This window comes from Zeus faber (genome assembly GCF_960531495.2).
Source record: "Zeus faber genome assembly, chromosome: 17".
In the NCBI taxonomy this organism is placed as follows: Eukaryota; Metazoa; Chordata; class Actinopteri; order Zeiformes; family Zeidae; genus Zeus; species Zeus faber.
Window position 1 is genome coordinate 10668774 of NC_137204.1, and position 22564 is coordinate 10691337.

At 40.4% G+C, this 22564-nt stretch overlaps 1 protein-coding gene across 2 annotated transcripts in view; it reads right to left on the bottom strand.

Annotated features, from left to right (window-relative positions):
• LOC307243206 (DNA repair protein XRCC4-like) overlaps window positions 1–17751 on the bottom strand; it is a 25216-nt gene extending 7465 nt beyond the window's left edge. Inside the window, exons 1-7 of one of the 2 annotated variants that reach the window (XM_080017880.1) lie at window positions 17632–17751; window positions 15329–15478; window positions 14348–14538; window positions 10960–11126; window positions 10176–10307; window positions 9528–9676; window positions 1498–1645 (exon numbers count right to left, since the gene is read on the bottom strand). In XM_080017880.1, coding sequence (XP_079874006.1) covers window positions 1498–1645; window positions 9528–9676; window positions 10176–10307; window positions 10960–11126; window positions 14348–14538; window positions 15329–15476 — 935 coding nt within the window. In that variant the 5' untranslated portion in view covers window positions 15477–15478; window positions 17632–17751. Of the gene's footprint in view, window positions 1–1497; window positions 1646–9527; window positions 9677–10175; window positions 10308–10959; window positions 11127–14347; window positions 14539–15328; window positions 15479–15592; window positions 15713–17631 lie in introns of those variants that run through there. The other variant, XM_080017881.1, reaches the window with a different exon arrangement.
• Window positions 17752–22564: the final 4813 nt, after the last annotated feature.

Sequence of the window (22564 nt, forward strand, 5' to 3'; positions counted from 1 at the left end):
CCACTCCAGTCATTCAGTCTCGTTCATCGCTGGCCGGACGTCCTCGCTCGCTCGACGTGCATTGAGTCGACTGAATCGAATGAACGCAGAGTCGGGGGAAAAAAAAATTATAATAAATAAAAATCAAAGACTCGTTTTCCTCGAGTGACTCGCCGAGAAGCCAATCTCAAATGAGAGCGGAAACCTTTGATCGGCCACGGAGAGCCGTCACTTTCGCGGCGAAGCTCGTCCTGACGAACACGGAAAATGTATTCCGGCCGGAGCTGATGAGTCAACATGAATTTGTGCAGCCTTGCAATTTTGATCTTGCAACACAAAAGCTCATTTCCGTCGTTGGGATGAGTAGAATTTCAAAAATGATCAGGGGCACTCCAGGCGAGCTCCTACAGCCTCTGTACTCTCATGACATCTTGTTCAATACAGAAGTTCTGTTAAATACAAACCCTGTAGCTATACCGTTTATTCCATTTTATATAGGAAAGACATTGACAGCATTGGACATCTACACCACAACAGCTAATCTTAAGTGGCAACCTCCCCCCAACCTCCAGGCTCGCGGGTGATTCTCAACAAAGCGTGTGAGTGCAGATTGTGGTGGAATTTTAGAACACAAAGGAGTTCCCCGACAGGGAACTTTTATGGTGTTTGATTTTCCCATTCGCAGGGCGGGGCGGGTCGGGGTGGACCTGGTGGTCGGCGCTTGGGAAGAAGTTAACAATCGGAGTGTAAAACGTTATTTTAGGTTGGACAAAGATATCACAACTCTCAATGACAGTCATGATGCTATCAACACAACTATCAATGCATTAATATATTTTATTTTGTATACTTTATTAATCCATCTGGGGGAAATTAGGTATCCTTTGCATTTGACCTTTCCTGTACCGAGGAGCAGTGGGCAGCCACAGTACAGTGCCGGAGGACCAACTCCAGCTCTTTTGCCAGTGCCTTGGTCAGGGGCACTGACAGGAGTATTCACCCCAAACATACAGTACATGTCTTTTGATGGTGGGAGGAAACACCCGGAGGAAACCCACACAAACACAGGGGGAACATGCAAACTCCACACAGGAAGGACCTGGGACGGCTGGGGTTCCAACCCAGGACCCTCTTGCTGTGAGCCACCATGCCGCCATGAATGATGCTGTCAACATAATTATCAATGATGGGTATGAGATAGTTATGATGCTATCAACTATCACATAACTATTGTGTGATAGTTATGACACAGAAATTCACTGATGGCGGCAGCCATAGTGAAGCAGTACACCAACTCTACTCATGTGGGACGATATTTTGGATGAGGTTGTCACACCCCAGCTAAATAGACAGACTCACGGCTTAACAAATGAGCCGTTTACGACCCCATAAAACTGAATTGTCCACAGTCTAAAGTTATTGGGAAGGCGGCTGCGCGAGAAGAATATTTTATTTTCCGATGCGGATGTGGCTTGGAGCCGACGGGATCCCTGATTGTTTGTTTTTTTTTAAACTCACCTCCGCCTCTGTGACGTCTGCGCGGCCGCCCGCTTGGCGGGGGCTTCCGGGGCCGCCAGGTGACGGAAGCGGCGCTTGCGACAGGGAGCTACGTCCACGTCTGTGATGTCGCTCACGCCGTCATCCAATAGGCACCGGCTCCCAGATTCTGAAGAACAAAACAAAACGAAGAGACACAACCAACAACTTAAGGAGAGCGGTTCAGCCTAATAAAGAGTCGGAAGTAGTCGTCTCAAACTCAAATGATTTTTTTTTTTTTTTAGGGATTAGTGAATTGCCTCATAATCCTGTTAGAAATAACTCTCTTATGATCTATTTAATTCTGTTTTATCTTTTGAAAACATTGAGTACATTTGCGTGGACTAATTAAGCATTGTGATTTTGAAAAAATATTTGCTGGCCAGATTTATCAATATATTATCACCACGAAGCGGGCCACATTCAATTGTCCTGCTGGCTGGATGTGTAGTCTGTAGTTTGAGGCTCCCGGTCTCAAGTCGATTTAATGAGACTTAAATGAGACTAATACCTAATGAGCACATGACATTGTCAGTGGCTTTGGACAAAAGCGACTGCTAAAGGATGTCATGTAATGTAGTAACATTACAGGAGGAAAATGTATGTGGAGCTAACCTCAAATTTGATTGATTGATTGAGTGCCACGTGAACCGGACTAAAATGTTCCGACTCACGCCGTCCAATTGAGATGCGCAACAGGTTACATACGACGGCAACTTTTTTTCGGGGTGGGGGGGGACAGAGCCCCGATACGGAAAACGAAAAGGCCACGACATCTGGTCACGACCCCCCGCGCTGCGACCACTTCATTCTGTTTTTTTTTATTTCTCCTTCTAATTCCTTTACCTCCCTCCATCTTCTACTTTTCCAGTCCTACAAGAGTCGAGTGTCGAATACGGATACGTCGGTAGCATTTAGGGTTTTCCCTCCTGTATTTTCCCTCCCGCCGATACGCTTTCATGTAGTCTATATCCACGCGCTTCACCGTCTCCACCTTGTTTCCAGTAAAAGCCGCCGATTCTCATGACTCGTCTATGAAACACTCTGTAAAGAAGTCTGTAAAAACCTTGGTCCTTTCAGAGCTTTTAAACGTACTGTCAAAGTGACACAGTCAAATAAATCGGGGCAAACGACTAGACCAAAAGAAAAAAAAAACAAAAAAAAAAACGAACATGATGTGAAGCCTACGATTTGATCAAAGATTACACACAACCAGGCTGTGGAGCGTCGGCCATGACACCACTGGGCTGACATCTCAGCGCGGTTTCAACGCGTCCACGCCACAGACACACAGGGATATAGAGAGCTGTCTTTTGTGGCCAGGTGTGCCGTGAAAATGTGTGTAAAATTCCACCAGAAATAACATAAATAATGGAAACCAGCTCTTGTGTTCCAAGATCCAGCCAGAAGAGCTGCTCTGTGTTCATCGGAACAAGCTCAAATTTCGCACTGAAAGTGAAACTTTCATCATCAGCGATGCAAGGTTCATATCTTTTGTCGAGATTTGGTCATTGACGAGCCACTCCAGAGTGAGGGACGACTTTGGGCGAACGATGAGCGAGAGTCAGAAAGAGAGTCAGTCTGGCTCTGAGTTGTGAATGGAATACGCCTAAGAATCAATTCACCCTGTCACAATTATTTATTTTGGTGGAATGCAACATGTAAATGAGTCACATTCAATATGAATTACGCCAAATACCAAGAGCTGGACTCATCAAATGTAGTCCTCAGTAATTATTTTCAGTTTGTAAGTCAAAGATTCTCTTTTCACCCACTCTTTTGCCGATGTGACTCCACACTCCCGAGTCATTTAAAAGGTGTGTTTGGTATGAACGAGTCATTTGTGAGTCTTGTATCACTATTATCAGGCAATTGGTAGTGGTCAAAAGCATAGTGGTGTACCCGTGGGATTACTCCATTGATTAAATACTTTCACTGTTTCACTGATGTAGATACACATCCCCCCTGGAAGAGAAATGTCCCTTGCTCATAAATAATTGGAGAGTGATGCATAATACACAACATTCTGTTGCAAAGACCCGACACCAGGTAATTCGACCTCCATAAACTCCTACTTACTATATTTTGGCCTAGCCGAACACACACAGCCATTTTGACTCATTGTCGTGGCAACAACAACAACAAGAGTAACCTGCAAGCTTTTCCCTCATCAATCCTAGTGCAGAGCTGGAGAGAGAGAGAGAAAGAGAGAGAGAGAGAGAGAGAGAGAGAGAGAGAGAGAGAGAGAGAGAGAGAGAGAGAAGAGGCTCAGGAGACGTGGAGTCCTGGAACCTTGGCACACTATACCTACACAAGTGGGTCATGGACGACCTAACACGGGGGAAAAAGCTGGAAAAATGACATCATAAAAGATGACATCTAAGGAGAAGGGGGAAAACACCTTTTAGATCCCATTCTTCTCGGTTCCATAAAACTCCCCTTGGAAATGTAGATTTATGTCGTTTGGGACAGAATAGAGAAACTCAATTCATTTTCTATCTTCCATCTATTCTCATTGACACCTTATATGTTTATGGCAAACTGGCAACACCGCTTACCCAACGCCCAACCCCACGTAAAATAGCAGTGGAAATTTGAGACAAAAGGGGATTACTAATCACAACTAACTGCAGATCTAAACCATTTAAAAATCATGCATTAAGGCACAATTGTCTTAACCTGAATAAATGGAAGAATAGTTATCGAGAACAAATCAAGAATCAAATAATCAATTATAGCAGCTCCCAGGACAGCATACAGACACTCGCCGGTATTGACAAGTTGTTTTGAGATTTTACAGTTAAAGTAAGATTATAGGGGAGGTTCAACAACATTTTCCCAAATACTTTCTGCCATGGCACGGTTTTTACAATCAAATCTGAAATCACGATCCTGTTAAACACTAAAAAGGACACGATCACGTTGGGCTGAGCTTAATATTATGGCCCACCAATAGTTAGTGATGGAAGACTCGCGAACGATTCGTTCGTGGCGAACAAATCTTTTCAATGATTCAGGAGCCGGGAGTCACTCCAGCAAAAGAGTGACTCTTTGACCCACAAAGTGAAAGTAAATGACAAAATGAAAGCCGTCAAGGCAAAACAAATAAAATAGGTGTAATTCATATTGAATGTCAAGTCATTCCACCATAATAAGTCATTTTGACAAAATGTATTGATTTTTGAGGGAATTTATTTCACAACTCACTCCAACCGACTCTTATCATTCGTTCAGCGTTCACAGAAAGTCCTCCCTCGCTCACCATGCGCTCCACCGAAGGAATTAAACGAACCAAGATTCGGAAAATCGAACCACTCTTTTTACTGCGTGACTCGTCAAGAACTGAATCTCAAAAACAAGCCCAACCTTTCATCACCACTAAAAAGTCCTCACTCTCAGTTTGAAACTTCAGCTTGTTCCGATAAACACAGAGCTGCTATCCTGGCTGGGACTGATGAATTAGTGCAGCCTTGCAATTTTGATCTTGCAACACAAAAGCAATTGAGCATTATTTATTTAGTTGGTTTCCATTATTTCTCTTATTTATGTTATTAGTTATGTGACCTTATCTTTCGTGAAATCTGAAACATTTTCACCTGGTGAACTCTGGAAGCAAACTGAAGGCTTCATCAAGAACTCAGGAAACACGGCACCATGGTGAATTTGCGGGAATCTGCTCACGGACAACTCAAATTAGAGGAAACCTAAACACGGAAGCTGCCAAACAGGGCCACGGCAACCTCAAAACAAACACATATGCATACCGCGGGGGCCCGGCCTCTCTGTGTCTTTGTTACATTTGTTCCCCACAAATCTGGATTATGAAGTTGTGAGATAAAAACAAACACACAAAGTACGTCCTTTAAAGGCAGTTTGAACAAGACTCCTTATACTGTGATTCAAACACCGGTAACCGTTTCCATTATTAATAATGGGTTTTGCAGTCATAAAAAATGTTTTACCCACTGTAGCACAGAACTCAGAGCTTTTTTGGAGCTACTTTCTCTTTGCTGAGTTCAGGCCTACTTTGGCATGGCAATCGATGGAGGCCCTCTTCCCCTGGATTACATAATCCCTGAGTGATGTCATGATTGGTTCCCGAGCAGAAACAACATCAGACACGAACAGAATTTCCCATCGTCTGAACGAGGCTTAAACACAGGCGGTTGCCATGACAAAGGCCCGGCTGTATCATTTATCATATTGTGCCAAAAAAAAAAAAAGAAAACATGATAGAAGTGATCAGTTTTTGGATTGAGAAGAAAGAGAGAAAAATAAATCTGATTCAAAAGTGCCTGTCACAAAAAGACAGGGCATCCGAACTTCCTACGGTAATGCAAAAACAATATTGCTGCAATCATGCAATCAAATGAACATTTATGGAAGATTAGGTACAGCTAACGTTAATGTAATGACAACGTGGGGACTACAGACACAAATTAGGCTACATTCACACTGAAAGCCTTAGTGCTCAATTCAGATTCATTGCTCAGATCCAATTTTTTTGTTCGGCTGTACAAATTTTTTAAACGTGGCCGATAACGATTTCAGTGTGAACGGGTCATGGTCCTGCACTGACCCGCATGCGCACAAGTAACAAAGATCTTGAGTGACGTAAAAACAATATTGCTGCAATATTGCTGTATTGCTGCAATATTGCTGTATATATTGCAATATTGCTGCAATCATGCAATCAAATGAACATTTATGGAAGATTAGGTACAGCTAATGTTAATGTAATGACAACGTGGGGACTACAGACACAAATTAGGCTACATTCACACTGAAAGCCTTAGTGCTCAATTCAGATTCATTGCTCAGATCCAATTTTTTTGTTCGGCTGTACAAATTTTTTAAACGTGGCCGATACTGATTTCAGTGTGAACGGGTCATGGTCCTGCACTGACCCGCATGCGCACAAGTAACAAAGATCTTGAGTGACGTAAAAACAATATTGCTGCAATATTGTTGTATTGCTGCAATATTGCTGTATATATTGCAATATTGCTGCAATCATGCAATCAAATGAACATTTATGGAAGATTAGGTACAGCTAATGTTAATGTAATGACAACGTGGGGACTACAGACACAAATTAGGCTACATTCACACTGAAAGCCTTAGTGCTCAATTCAGATTCATTGCTCAGATCCAATTTTTTTGTTCGGCTGTACAAATTTTTTAAACGTGGCCGATAACGATTTCAGTGTGAACGGGTCATGGTCCTGCACTGACCCGCATGCGCACAAGTAACAAAGATCTTGAGTGACGTAAAAACAATATTGCTGCAATATTGCTGTATTGCTGCAATATTGCTGTATATATTGCAATATTGCTGCAATCATGCAATCAAATGAACATTTATGGAAGATTAGGTACAGCTAATGTTAATGTAATGACAACGTGGGGACTACAGACACAAATTAGGCTACATTCACACTGAAAGCCTTAGTGCTCAATTCAGATTCATTGCTGAGATCCAATTTTTTTGTTCGGCTGTACAAATTTTTTAAACGTGGCCGATACCGATTTCAGTGTGAACGGGTCATGGTCCTGCACTGACCCGCATGCGCACAAGTAACAAAGATCTTGAGTGACGTAAAAGTGCCGTGAATTACGATTTGACTGTTCAGACTGAGGTTGCATGGCAAAAAATTCTGACCTGTATCCGATTTAGGACCACATATGAAAGTGGCCCAATTCCGAATGAAAAGATCAGAATCCGTGTGGTTTGTGCTGTTCACACTGTCATGAAAAAATCTGATCTGAGTCACATATGAGCAAAAAAAAATCGGATTTGGGCCACTTTGGCCTCTCAATGTGAATGTAGCCTTAGAGTTCCGACACGTATTACAGCTTTCCGAGTTCCCGTGAACGCAGCATCGCTTCCGACACAAATGACAGTTTTCCGAGTTCCCGTGAACGCAGCATCGCTTCCGTCACAAATGACAGTTTTCCGAGTTCCCGCGAACGCAGCATCGCTTCCGTCACAAATGACAGTTTTCCGAGTTCCCGTGAACGCAGCATCGCTTCCGACACAAATGACAGTTTTCCGAGTTCCCGTGAACGCAGCATCGCTTCCGTCACAAATGACAGTTTTCCGAGTTCCCGCGAACGCAGTATCGCTTTCGACACAGATGACAGTTTTCTGAGTTCCCACGAACGCAGCATCACTTCTGGCTTTGAAGCGCTTACTAACCAGAGAGCCATGTCCGCGTCTTCCAACGTCATACCAGAGAACGAATCCACTAGTTAATCGATCACGGGTGGTGTTGTTCTCTCGGATGGATAAAAAAAATTCTAATAAAAAATGCTAAAATGGGTCGCCAAATATACTTTGGTGGCTGTTTACATACCTCGACAGCCCGCCCAAGTAAATTCTATGTGTGGGAAACACTAAGTATTTTTTGGGAGTATCTGTACTTTACTTGAGTTATTATATTTCTGTCGACGGTTACTTTCATTGAGCTACATTTAGCCGCAAAAACACTTTAACACACTTTAACTCCAATACATTTCCCCTGAACACCTTTGTTACTTGCTACAAAATAAAATCTGAGGAAAACTTGTAGCCAATGATGTTCGTGAAAGCCAGCTATCAGGAGGTTAATGTTGTGAATCAGAGGTCCTACCCAGCAGCAAGCTGAGTGTAAACAAACACTCTCAAGCCCATGTTCCGAGTTGCCGGGTCCGCGGTTTTCCCACGTTGGACTACTTTTTAACTGTTGAAACGGGTTGTTTTTTTCTCCGCGGGCTGAGGGATGGCTGGGTTTGTCATGGAGACCTGGCAACCCTGCCCGTGTTCAGTTTAGTTTTTGTGGCATTGCTACTGAACAAGCACAGGCCTGTCCCAGAGAGCCACAACTAGAGCAGCGTGTTGGAGAGCGACGACCACGGCAACGGCCTCCTGCAGTGGTGATGCTGCTCTACCTGCACCTGCTACGACTGATGGAGACCAACACCAGGGGCCATGAGGTGAAGATGGGGCCAGAGGTAAAGATGCGTCTTACCGAATAAAGTGCCACTTCTGCTTACCGAAAATATGACCAGAATAAAATCAGAGAAAAAAAAATTATAATAATAATAATCTCATAGCAAAAAGAAAAGAGTTTGGCTTTTTTTCTATAACGCATTTACTTTTACTGCTACTTTAAGACTTTTAGTCAAGTAGTATTCTAATGAGTGGCTTTCACTTTTACTAGAGTAGCTTTTTAATAAGATATCTCTACTTTTACTCAAGTGTGGCTTTCAAGTACTTTTTCCAACACTGCGACTAATGGTAATTCCCATATTGTTTGTTTCTGGGAGGAAAGTTGTGTAAAATTCATGAGAGGGCGGTGGTTTCAAGAAAGTCTGTCTGTGGCAAGTTATTTGGGGTGAATTTGAATATACATTTTAAATGTTTATGTTGTGTTTTTACATATAATACAATCATTTTTTTAACAAATAAATAAATACATATATATTTTATATACAATACACTATACAGTATATATAATGTATATTTTTCTTTATATATACACACACACAGTGTATATACCACACTTTAAATATATGCGAATAAATATATTTTTTAATTTATAGTTATAAATAAATAAAATTATATATTTTATATATAAAACACTTTTGATAAATATAATATGTATATATTATACAGTATAATACAGTATATAGATACATATACTGTATATACAGTCTATACTACACACATATATATAGTATATGCAGTACACACACACACACACACACACACACACACACACACACACACTATACAGTATATACCTTCTCTAAATGGTTAATCCTAAAAAGGGAGTATAAATACAGGGATATGTGCCAAACATTGTGTGAAGCAACATCTTCTGTGTGGTCACAGACTCCCACAAAGTTTACACAAAGCCCAAGAGAATCACCCTGCTCTCTCTCTCCCTCCCTCCCTCCCTTTCTCTCTCTCTCCCTCCCTCCCTCCCTCCCTCCCTCTCTCTCTCTCACTGACAGACACGCTCCCCTACCCTGGGATTGTGGTGTGACGGATGCTGCCTGGGCCTGCTCTCCCTGCTGCTCTTCATCAGTGCTGGCTCCATACTCATCCTCAGCGTTCCCCTCATGTTTCGCTGCTGCTTGGCTGTTTCTCACCTCTTTTTGGTGTTTGACTGAAATCCTACGATAGAGATCAAACAGACACTCAGACACAGAGTTGGCACAGGACACAGAGGGTTCAACTGAGGCGTTACTCATAATGTAAGTTACATTATCAAGAAACAAGAATGATTTTCTCCGTTCCTCTTTTTTTTTTTTTTTTTTTTTTTTTTTACACAACAGAGGGGATGAGTGTGAGGATTGTCACAATCGTCCGGATTGCAAGGACGTCAAAAGGCTCTTGGGCAATCGTTTATGCACTTTTGTCACATGGCATCCTCTAGTTTGGTGACCGTAGGTATGCGACGTCTGACAATCTGCGATCCGGTGAATTAGCGATGAAAGGTTTGACTCGTTTTTTAAGATTCGGTTCTTGACGAGTCACTCGGTAAAAAGAGCAGTTCGTCTTTTTCCGACTCTTGGCTCATTTGATTCAGTTGGCTCTTTGTTTAGTTTGTGCACTTGCAAAATGACAAAACCTATTTTACGACGATCTCAAATTCCGGAGGGGGTTCTCGTACCTGGCATCCTCCAGCTTGGCGACGGTTTGTTGCAGGCTGCGAATCTTGGCTTTCTTCTCGTTGAGCACCAGGACAAAATGAGAGTACAGCTCAGATTCCAGGGCCTCTTTAGCCATGGCGTACCGCTCCAGTCTTCCGTGCACAGCCACGTGAACACATGCGCACACACACACATACACACACACACACACACACACACACACACACAACCACACACACACACACACACACACACACACACACACACACACACACACACACACACACACACACACACACACACACACACACACAAACACACACATACATTACATTTTTCATAGGCAGTTATATTGCAACTTTCTTTTTCTCCCCCTCAATCTGAAACCTGCAGAGTTGAGAGGTCAGGGTTGCCAGACTTGTCTTTTTCCCGTAACGCCCACATAGCTTCAGTCATGGATGGACATCGGGGTGTTGAGGTTGATTACAAACACCATGAATCCATTAAGGTGAGCTTCCCCCGACACCCACTTGGAAGGAATTTCCGTGTGTCTGTGTGTGTGTGTATGCGTGCGTGCGGGCGCGTGTTGAGAAACGTGGCTTGTGCGTCAATGGGGCCCCCTTCAAATTTGTCGGGTGTGTTCCAGTCTCCCACACACGTGCGCGCCGCCATGACATCAGTTCATAGCTCAAAGTGAGTTATGTCAGGGAAGGCAGGAAAACCCAACTCGTGCAGCGCAGGTTGTGTAATGTCATGCGTTTAGAAAAGAAAAGGTTTCTGTGTGAGTGTGTGTGCGAGTTTTACTGGGCGGTGATGTGCTGCTGCTCTTGCCGGAGCTTGCGATTCTCCTCCTCGAGTTTCTGGTTGTGGCGCTCCAGTTTCGAGCCTCTCTGAAGGCCGTGAACGAGCAGGTCTCCCACCGCCTTGGCGGGCTCGGGTGCCGTGCTCAGCGTCACAGAACCCAACCTGAACTGGACGGGGAACGAGGAGAGAAAACCCCCAACACATTGGTTTTCTGTCAAAACAAAGACTGTGTCATTCGTAGTCAATGAAACGAATTAAATGACACATGGAATCCCAAAACCCTTCTGGAAACCAGGGCCCCTCCCCCACCCCCCACCCTGGAGCCCGACCTGTCATCTTCAAAGGAATGAGAGCCAGGACAGGTCATTATCATCACTGATACTGGCTCAGAGGGTCAGTGATGTCGCCCCTCCAAAAATACCCCATCCCTGTGGGTGTGGAGTCTGATAATCAGTAATCTGGCGATTTAGTGACTAGGTTCAAACTCTTTTTTTTTTTGAGATTCGGTTCTTGGCGAGAAAATGTGTAAAAAAAACCCCTTTTTTTAAAAAGAGTTTGTTCAAATTGGATCGAATCGGAAGGGTCGGGTTCGGCTCTGGGGGTTGCGAACTGGACTCTCACAGGGCTCGTTCCGTCGGAGGATTCTTCAGTTGTGTCGAAAAGATTCATTTCGGCGGAAGAATGCAACGTGTGGATGGAAACACTTTGAGCCTCGATTTCTCCGAATGATCCGTGTGTGAGTTCGCAAACGTGATCAACCTCTGTCAAAACGGTTCATTGTGCTGAAATGCGTGTAAATCAGTCACATTTCACATGAACGCCCACGTTCATTTAATCGTCTGAAGTTAATTTCAGTTTGGCAGTTTTAGTCAGGTTCACTCACTAATTCGAAACACGAGGAGCTTTTTTGGGGCGCGTCGCTCTTTTCGTTCGCGAAACGAGGAATCAAAGTGAAGGGACGAACGACCTTTTTGCAGGAGTGACTCGCGACTGCCGAGTCATTTAGAGGATTTGTTAACGACGAACAAATTGCTCCCGAGTCTCCCACTGCCAGCGACGCAACCAAAGAAAGCTCTACGGGCATGATCCGCATCCATGAAAGTAAATTCTATGTGAAATCACATTGTTAATGATAATGATAAAGTAAAAGAAACAGTAAAAGTAAAATCAGTAAAAGAAACTAACCTCTGTACATCATCACTAAACGCTAAGCTACTGTTCCACCTGCCTAAACTAATAAACTCTTTACCCATCCTCATCTCTCACGTATTCCTACCTTCCATTTCTCCTGGATTCTGGAGGACTCACACTTATGCCGAAATGGAAATGCTAAGCTTATTTGGCAAGAGTTCTGGTTAGCACTGAATCAAATACACAAAATACTCAAATACACTTAAACCATCTACACAACGACGCCTTTCGGTTTGTAACCTAGATACCAACATGAGTAAACAGGGTTAAGAGTAGATCCCTCTTCAATGCTGATTTAAGGAACACTCTGTGACGTCGCCATAGAGACACTTCTGTTTTAAAGGCTGTGATTCTGACTCAGTGTTCCTCCGAATAACGACAGGAAACTTTAATTTAGGAAATAAATTCAGTATGCAGCCCCACCTATTGTAAATTTACAACTGCTGTGGGTGGCTGTTGCTACTATTATTGGAGCGCTGACTACTTCTTTGTAAGTATTTTTCTGTCAGCCGTTTGAAGCATCTTTGTGCAAAACATAAAAAAAATATATAGCATAGAACCCATGAATAAGGAACATCTTATAGGCCGAGTATTAAAATGTGACCTATGTGATGCTCAAAAAAAGTGCTTTGCTACACTTCACGCAAGTCTCAAGGTCTTATAATACCAATCCTGGGGCAGATTTTCAATTTTGTCGAAGAAAAGCCATCATAGTCTCGCCTAAATGATAAATAAAGCCGTAGAATAATTATTGTGCAATACAATTGCAAATACACTACTAGAAAGACGAAAAATGGATAATATTATTGAAAAAAATGATATAAAATATAGATGTGAAAATTATAATAATACAGTGTTTGTAAGTGTCTCACTCCCTTCTCTAACTATAAAAAAGTGTTGTCTTTGTCAACATAAACCTATTTGTTGATTTTGTTTAAATCATCAGGACCCTTTGATAACACTACATCACAATCACATAGAAATAAGATCAATGATAATTATTATTTCTTTTATATTTATTATTTTTTTTATATATATTAACAACAATGATAATAATTTAATTTCATAATAATTGTATTTATCTTAAACTATATAATAAACTGATAGCATTAATAGCGCTCAGGACTGAGGAATATTTAACATGTTAAAATGTTCACCTGTGTAACTGAAGAGAGAATCCCCTCAAAATGTGAGAATGGAATATTCACACACACACACACACACACACACACACACACACACACACACACACACACACACACACACACACACACACACACACACACACACACACACACACACACACACACACACACACACACACACACACACACACACACGGCTGGTATGCTAAACACCCCAGGTAACACCTGTGCATGCGTGTGAGCCTTACTCATCGTTCTTTTTATTTGCACACCGTTGGATGGGAGCTGCTATTAGGGGTGAATGCCCGGGAATTTCACTGGAAGCCTTTCATTATGTCACGCAACTTTCTGACAGAGGAATTACTGTTTTGTTTTCTTCTTCTTCCTTTCTTCTATGGAGTAACACATTGGATGAAACGTCACTGTACTTCTCCTATTCATTTCCCATTTGCCACAACAGATGCAGTTTAATTTCCATTCCAGTCAATACTTCCATGGCAACGAAACAGATATATTTTGTGAATGTGCGCGTGTCTGTGCATCTCAGACCAAGAAACATAACTTGGTGATTTCCCATAATAGTGTCTTGTACCTACTCAGTAAACAACCAGAATAAAATGGTTTCATATTCAATATTACAGCTGCAGAATCCACTCCCTGTTGGTGGAAAGCCAACAATACCAAATTGTGTTCTGGTATGGCGTAATAGCGTGGCCGTTTCTTACCAAGAGTTCAAATGCTTAACACATGGAAGTTACACTGGAAGGCCCACTGGTCCAATGAGAAGAGAAAGATGTCGTTACCTAAGCCAAACCAGTTTGACCACTGGCAAAATTCTCTGCAGGAAGATGTTGACACCAGTGATCTAAATGAACACTCATCACTCACAACTTTCAATGAAGTTAAAAAGCAACAAGCATCCATACCTCATCCCAATGTCCTCAGAAATACATCATAATTAAAATCAGATCCCATTGAAACTTAAGCTCTTTGACAACAAGAGGGCGAGAGAGGGAGAGGGGGGGGGGGGGAGAAATGTACGTATTTCTTACCGAGATATTCTTCTGCACCTTCTCATAGGCCAAGGTCACGGTGGAGTCGTAGTTTGGCTGCGAGGGCGTCAGCGTGAAGCTGTAAGTGACGGATGTTTCCCTCTCGGTCAGAGCCTGATGGAGGTCCTGTACGTACTTCTCTTTCTGCATCTCCAACTCCTCTGCCTCGCCACGCACTGCATCTTCAGTTACTATAATACAGGTTGGTAGAATAGATTACAAGACATCACAGAGTCGAAGAATAGATAGATAAGATAAGAATACATTAGAAGGATTAGATAAGATTAGATAGACAATGTGGCAGTGGGGAGTGGTTTTGGCGGCATCTGCAGGTGGAGAGAGCCAGCACTGGCAACCAAAAGGGGACGCATCTGCAGGAGATTGGGGAAATTAGCTGGTTGGCTGGTCTCCTACCCCAAACTGCACACTATGGTGGTTACTTCCACATTTCTCTGAAAAGACAAACGTCTTGACTTTTGTTTACAATAAATGCCTGCTTGTCAAGGCTGTTTTCTATTCCACCTGCCTCCTGGTCCATCTCTGCCCCAGAAACCGACAAGATACTTGTTCTATCTATCTACTTACAGCGATAGATTAAATAGATCTCAAGTTGAACTAGAAGATAGAAAAATGTGAAAATATTTAACATCATTTAAAAAAAATATTAACAATGAAAATCAACCAAAAAATAAACAATGACAAAAATGTGGCAGTATGCAGGAAATGTGATGATAAATAAACCTCAAAATGAACAATAAAACAACAATAAAAATAACAGAACATTTTTGGATACATCCTAATCATATGTCATTAGGGTGCACTCTCAAATGGGTACACAGGTGACGTAGAAGAGGTGGACGCTTCCATTTGTGAGGTTCTCTGTTGCGAGTCGAGCGATATGTTCAAAGATCAAAAACACAGTGTTGGACCAGACAGGTGTGAAGACCCAGGTGTGCGGTGGGGTCTGTTGTCAGAGTTTACCCTCTCCTCTCCAGGCGTGCCGTCCGTCCGTCAGCAGTAACTGGAAGCCGGAGCCCAAGTCCGGCCCATTCCACTCCACACGGAGAAAGTATTTCCTCTGACTCTCCTCTAGCTCTGAGATGACGATCTCTTGTACTGTTACATGCATCTCTACACACACACAAATGCACACACACACACACACACACACACACACACACACAAACAAAGTCTCATTAACTGGTCAAGACTGATGCACAATATATTTTTGTTTTTCTTACCTACCTAGCTTTCATTTAAAACACATGTGCACCATATGCTTAGTTGATGTACCTCTGTCAACATCAGTGCAAACCTTGTGAGCATTCCCATGACCATTCTTAGGTCATTTTCCTGGCATGTGTTACCGCCTGCTTTTGCAGGTGACAATTTTTTTTTTTTTTTTGTAGGAAAAAAACTCCCAAAACAAACAAAAATACCTCAACCAAAATGGACAAGGGGGAATGGTCTATAACAGTGTTTTTCAACCGCTGCAGTTAGAAATCGTTGAAATTTTTGTTGCAAGATCAAAATGGACAGGCTGCACTCCAGCAGAGCAGGTTTTACTCTGAAAGTGAGGACTAGTTGCTATGATGAAAGGTTCCACTCCTTTTGGAGATTCTGTAAAAAACAAAATACAAATTTTGGTGGAATGCGTGCAAAGTGTAAATCAATCACATTTAGTATGAGTTGGGCCATATTCATTTAGTCCTCTGTAATTACTTTCAAGTTTGCGTATCGACTCGGCGACTTTTTGGCCAGAGTGACAGTCAGTCAGTTGTTCATTACAAATGAATTGTTTGCGAGTCGTGTATCACCCTACGAGCAGGCCATAACAATAAGTCCCGGTAATACATTTGTTTAGTGTTTAACAGGATAGTAGTATGCGGTGGGATTAATTCATTGTTTAAAAAAAAAAGTTGGGGAAACACTGATCCATAATTAGAAAAGAGGGAACTACGAAGAAGTTGTACAAACTATTTAAAAAAAAAACTACACAGGCCTTGGCTGTACCCTAAGAGTCAAGCCAGCAACATTATGCAAGAGAAGCAGAAAAAATAAATCAGTCTGCAGTCATCTGTTCAGTAACTACATTTAATGAATGGTAACTGAGCATAACACATGTGTAAGGACCTCTGTAAAAAAATGAAATCAAATAAAAGATCAACTACTCAATTTACTAATAATAAGTACACCGGATAATGCAGATCGTGTAAATTGTAGTCATGAGACCCTATCCGCTCAGGTATAACACGTTTTTTTTTTTGTTTTACAAAAATAGTTAGACTTGCACCCTGCATCCGTGTCATCACAGCCTAAAGCACAGTAATATAGCAGGACACAACCGTTTATTACATTTAAGTACAGGCTTGAAGGGGTGAATTGGAGAAACTTACTTATCAGTTACCTGTATGCTAATGACCAGCCACGGCAGCATGCTTTACACCACACACACACACACACACACACACACACACACACACACACACACACACACACACACACACACACACACACACACACAACTATGATTTAGGGAGGACCAGAAATAGCACATTTTCTTTAACAACATCCTTTTAAACACCTGCTTTAGGGGACCAATTCACACACAGCCGCCGAACCTTTTCACTTTTGAAAATGTGCTCCTGACTCATTTGCGCTATTTCCCCATCATTTAATTTCAGCTCTTTTTCTATTTGGCTTTTGATAGACCGAGCCCCTCGTCTCTAGGTGAAGTCGTGACGTAAAGTCTAGTGGTACTCACCAGGGTATTTTATATGTAGTTCTAATGCATGAAGAATTATGTTGCATGGATATACTGTATATTGGACGACAAAATTGTCCCATTTTCATGATAGGAGTCTACAGAAAAAGCCAAAAAGCACTGATATCAATCAATTAAATGCTGTAAATCAGAGGTAATTCAACATTATAATATATACTGAGCTTACAGTGGATTCTGACAGAGGAAGCCTAAGGGTCTATGTATTTTTCAAATGTATTTTTTATATAATTTATTTAAAATAATAATAATAATAACAATAATAAAAATAAAAGTAATAATAATAATAGTAATAATAATAATAATAATAATAATAATAATAATAATAATAATAATTATATAATAATCATCATAATAATCATAGTAATAATGTTAAATTGAGTAGGGAACCTGAAGTAGCTGTGGAAAGAGCCACAACACTTAGTTTTAACGTTTCTTACATTGTGTAAAGATATAACTCAAAGATATATCTCCAAAAATATATATATATTTCAAGCCTTACCATATACTGTATCGTAAATGTAGCTCTCGATTGTTTCAAAAACCCTTCTTAGTGATCTTTGGCCACGAATAATGTATTTCGCTGCTAAGCTATTTAACTCCTTTCACGTTCCGGCGTGCGTTTCAAAACAATACACGTCATCATTGAGCGACCGGATTTTTATTTTTCTTTTTCATTTAAAAATATCCCCCGTTATATTATTTTTATGATTAAACATTTAATTATTGAACTGATGTACAAATATTTGAGTCAACTCAAGCAAAGGTCGTTTTTTAATTTATTTTGTCACATTTCAACATTCAAGCTTCGAGAGGTTTATTCGTCACATACATACACATACTTTCATACACCATTTACATTTACACATTTATTTATTTGTTTGTTTGTTTGTTTGTTTGTTTGTTTGTTTGTTTGTTTGTTTGTTTGTTTGTTTGTTTATTTGTTTGTTTGTTTATTTATTTATTTCAGGTGATTTGTTTTATGAATTATTCAGTTAAAATTATTATTATGTGCGCTTCATACATTGTATTGTTTTAAAATATCTAAATACTACAAGTTTAATGTAATACTACCGCCATTACGATGACTACTTCTACTACTACTACCACTACTACTACTACTACTACTACTACTACTAAGACTACTACTTTTACTACTACTACTACTACTACTACTACTACTAATAATAATAATAATAATAATAATAATAATAATAATAATAATAATATATATTATATAATAATAATAATATATATAATAATAATAATAATAAATATAACTGCAGGCAGCAATAAGCGGGGTCCAGGGTAGTAATAATCACCATTATTTTAGTCAACATTGTGATCACGGTTATTATTATTAATCCATTTTAGGGAACATAATTATTTTATGGCAATAATAATGCATTTTATAAACCTATGAATTAATAAACTAAGGTAACCGGTTTAACTGACTTCAATTGTAAATTATATATAATGAAATAAATAGTGTCGTGGGCTAAGACCAAAAACACAAAAATAATGAAAATATTTAAAAAGACATACACAATAAATACACGTTCCTTGCGTTATGTAATTGCTTATTGTTATTGTTACCAGTGATTATAATTCAGGAAGTTTCTATACATTGGTACCCCTGCGATGTCTACAAATTCTGACAGTGATGTTATTGGGTTTTTATTTTATAGAACTTTTGTAGAACTTTGTGGAACTTCAGAAGCGTATATATTTATGACATTTGACACACTGCATTTTGTTTAACCCAATTGTCTTCTGGTAATACTTTAACTTAATGCAGGTTAACAGTAATAAAATAATACCTGCCACTTTGAAACTTTGTATGGTGATGAGTTTGCATCTGATATTTCTTTAGTTGAAGTCCAATCATGACTATATCGGTGCTAGATGGTATCTTGGCAAGGTTTGGGTTATTGACCCACGTGATCTGTTTACTCCTTCAACTTGTGCATATGCGCAATGATTTCTCTGTTGTAGCATATGGCTATGCCTGGCACCATCTTGGTGAGGTTGCAATGGTTGATCACAAACTCTATCTACAACACTGAACGGCCGATCTGGATGAAACTCAAACAAAGTCATGTTGGAACTGCCCTGAATACACATCTTATTCAGATTGCCTTTGGGTTCATTGGATCCATGAGATCCATAAAGTTCTGGCCGTCGGTTAAATATGCACGTGCCACCATCTTGGTGAGGACTCGGTTGTTGACCAATCACTAGACTGCAATGCCATCATGTGACTTGTGCGCCGTCATTTGCGCATGGGCGCGTTGATAAAAAATAATACAGTTTTTGCTAAATAATTACACAACAATGGATGGATCTGGATCACACTTGGACGCCGGCATGTCGGGACTGCCCCAAATACACATTTTATTCATCTTGTCTGTGAGTGCGGCGGCTCAATGACATCCATAGGCTACTGGCGTCAGTTTCTCATTAACAAAAGCAATACATTTTCCTCATAACACTGTGTCCCTGCAGGAACTGTATCTTATCTTATAAATGACTTCAGTCGATAGATGAATGGATATAATAAACATTTGATTCAGTAAGAGTATGGTCCAAATAATTCAAAATATGCTTTGATCAAAACTGCATTAGCAGCTAAATGAATCTCTTAAATGGCTCTTAAAAAAATATCTTATATTTTTCTGTTGCTTAAAACACAAATTGTATTTATGCTTTCATTGAACTTTTAACCTCTCATCAGGGATGAGGATAGCTTTTGTTTTGGCTGGTGCCAATACAGGGTTATAACCCAGCCGGGGCAATATATAGTAGATTTAGGACCTAAATCTCCTAATTGTTTTCCCTCCCCTCTGGTTCCGTTGTGTGAAGACCCCATGCACAATGTTGTGCCTATCAGCAAAATTAATCATGGTCCCAATTTATATCACTACTGTCCTCTGTCTTTTTATGAACCTTAATAACTTTAACTTTGAGTGACATCACTGATTTTGCTTTTGGATTTGACTGAAAACATTGCTGTTTTTGTAACGTCCCTAAATGTGGCGGGATCATAAAAGTTAAAAATAGTTGGTTTTTGTTTTATCTTTGCGACAAGGACAAGAGTCAGAACAATATTGTTGTTGATAAGAGGAAGTCGGTTAGAATTTAGCCTTATCTCGTTTGGCAAAGAGGCTAAGGCAACAAGCTGCGTAGCACATGTTGTCGGGAGGGAAATGAAGGGATTAGTTTGAGACCGTGAGTGCAGTTCTGCAAACAGATGCCCTTTCCAAGAAAATTTGTGCTAAGAGGTTCAGCTTCGACATTACAGCATTATTTTTGTTGCACGCCCGCACGCACGCACGCACGCACGCACGCATGCACGCACACACACACATTCACACACACACACACACACACACACACACACACACACACACACACACACACACACACACACACACACACACACACACACACACACACACACACACACACACACACACACACACACACATTCACACACAGGGATAATTGCTTAAGAAATACAGCATCCACTGCCACCAGTTGCTTAACAATTGAAAAGACAGACTAGAATAATTGGCTGACACCAACTTATAATTAAGGCCTTTACTACTGCAACTACTAATACTACTACTGTCACTACTAGTGCTACCACAACTGGTACTATGGGGCAAGCGGAATGGATCTTATCAAAATCCTTGATATCAAATATTTTTCCCCCTACTACTAGTTGCCTGTTCTTCATAACATGTTGGACATTTTTGTCTTACTAGTAGAACAACTCCATCTTGATATCAAACAAGTCCACCTTACTAGTCATTTGTTTTTGTTTTTGGTTTCTACTAGTTACACCAGTGAGTTAAAAACTTCACTCGTGGCACAAGGATGTTACTAGTTACACCAAAGTCACAACTAGTCGTTTTTTCAGCACACTATTTGGCTTTTAAGTTGGCCTAACACGTTGCCACTGAGACAGCACTAGTTAACTAGTTAAACCAAGAAGGTGTAAGTAGTTCAAGTTCAAGTTTAAGAGGTTATTTGTCACGTCTATTTTTGATTATACTACTTAACTAGTTACACAAATCTTGGTGTAACTAGTTAACTAATAAGAACATGTCCACCTACTTAACTAGTGAACTACGTGGCGTCACGAGTTGCAATCAAATGCAAATTATGACGCATTTCCTATTGGCTCAGAAGTTGCGATTAAAAAATAAACTACTTAACTAATGACAAAGTAAAAGCATACTATTGTATGTATAGTACTACTATTGTATTGTACTATTATACATACTATTGTAACATAGTATACTATTGTATACTATGTTACACAATTTTGAAGTTCACTAGTTAACTCATTGTGCATAGTTAAATCGTAAGCTTTTTTGGTATGACTAGTTGGCTCGTGGGGTGCAGTAGGCAGCCACTAGTAAACTAGTTGCCAATGGGTACAGTTGAACATGTTAACTAGTTGTATGTATGCAAATAAAACAGGTGAGACAAGGCTTTAATAAGAATTACAAAGAATACTGGGATCTGATTGGCCTTTTTTAAACTTCTGAGCCAATAGGAAACGCCTCCTAATTTGCATTTAACTGCAGCTAGTTAACTAGTGATGCCACTTGTTACACAAGTTAACTAGTTGGAAACGTTGCCCTTACTAGTTAACTAGTTAGGCCAATAAGGTGTACAGCGTAACTAGTTAAGCAATATATCAACAACTGACGTAACTAGTGAACTACATATTCTTGGCCTAACTAGTTAACTAGTACTGCTTCAATAGCAACCTGTTAAGGCAACCTAAAGCCAACTATTGTGCCGAAAAGTTTTGACTTTAGTGTAACTTGTCAGATCCTTGCGCACACAGTGAGGTTTTTAATGAATATGTATTGGGTTCTTTTTTGAATATGTATTTTGTTGGAACGGTGAAAAACCTTGCCATCTCAGGTAGTTAAGAATGCATCGGGTGGATGCAGCACGATTCACAACAAATGTGATATTCTTTATTTTTAGATATCGCTCCTTTAAGATTCATTGCCCCTAAATGAATAAATGGCTTGATCCCAGGTTATGTTTGACCATTTTAACGAAATTGAATTCGATATAAGGAGCATTCGGAGCAAGGTTCCCAATCCTTTGAAAAGCGGCTATATACTGTACATCCTCTAGGATACAACCCATGAATAATAAATAACCTGCATTAACCTGCACATCCAGTTTTTACACCGTCTATTTTAACTTTGCTTTTCACTGAGGCTTACTGTATGTGTTCCCATTATCATCGGCTACTCACACAACAAAGGCAACTCTACAATGATGGCGGTGCAAATTTTCATTAAAAAGTGTGCCGTTTTATTAAACTACAGATAAAGACACAATGATATGGAGAAGCTCTCATAATACATGCTGAATTACCAAGGCAAACAATCTCCCAGCCATCT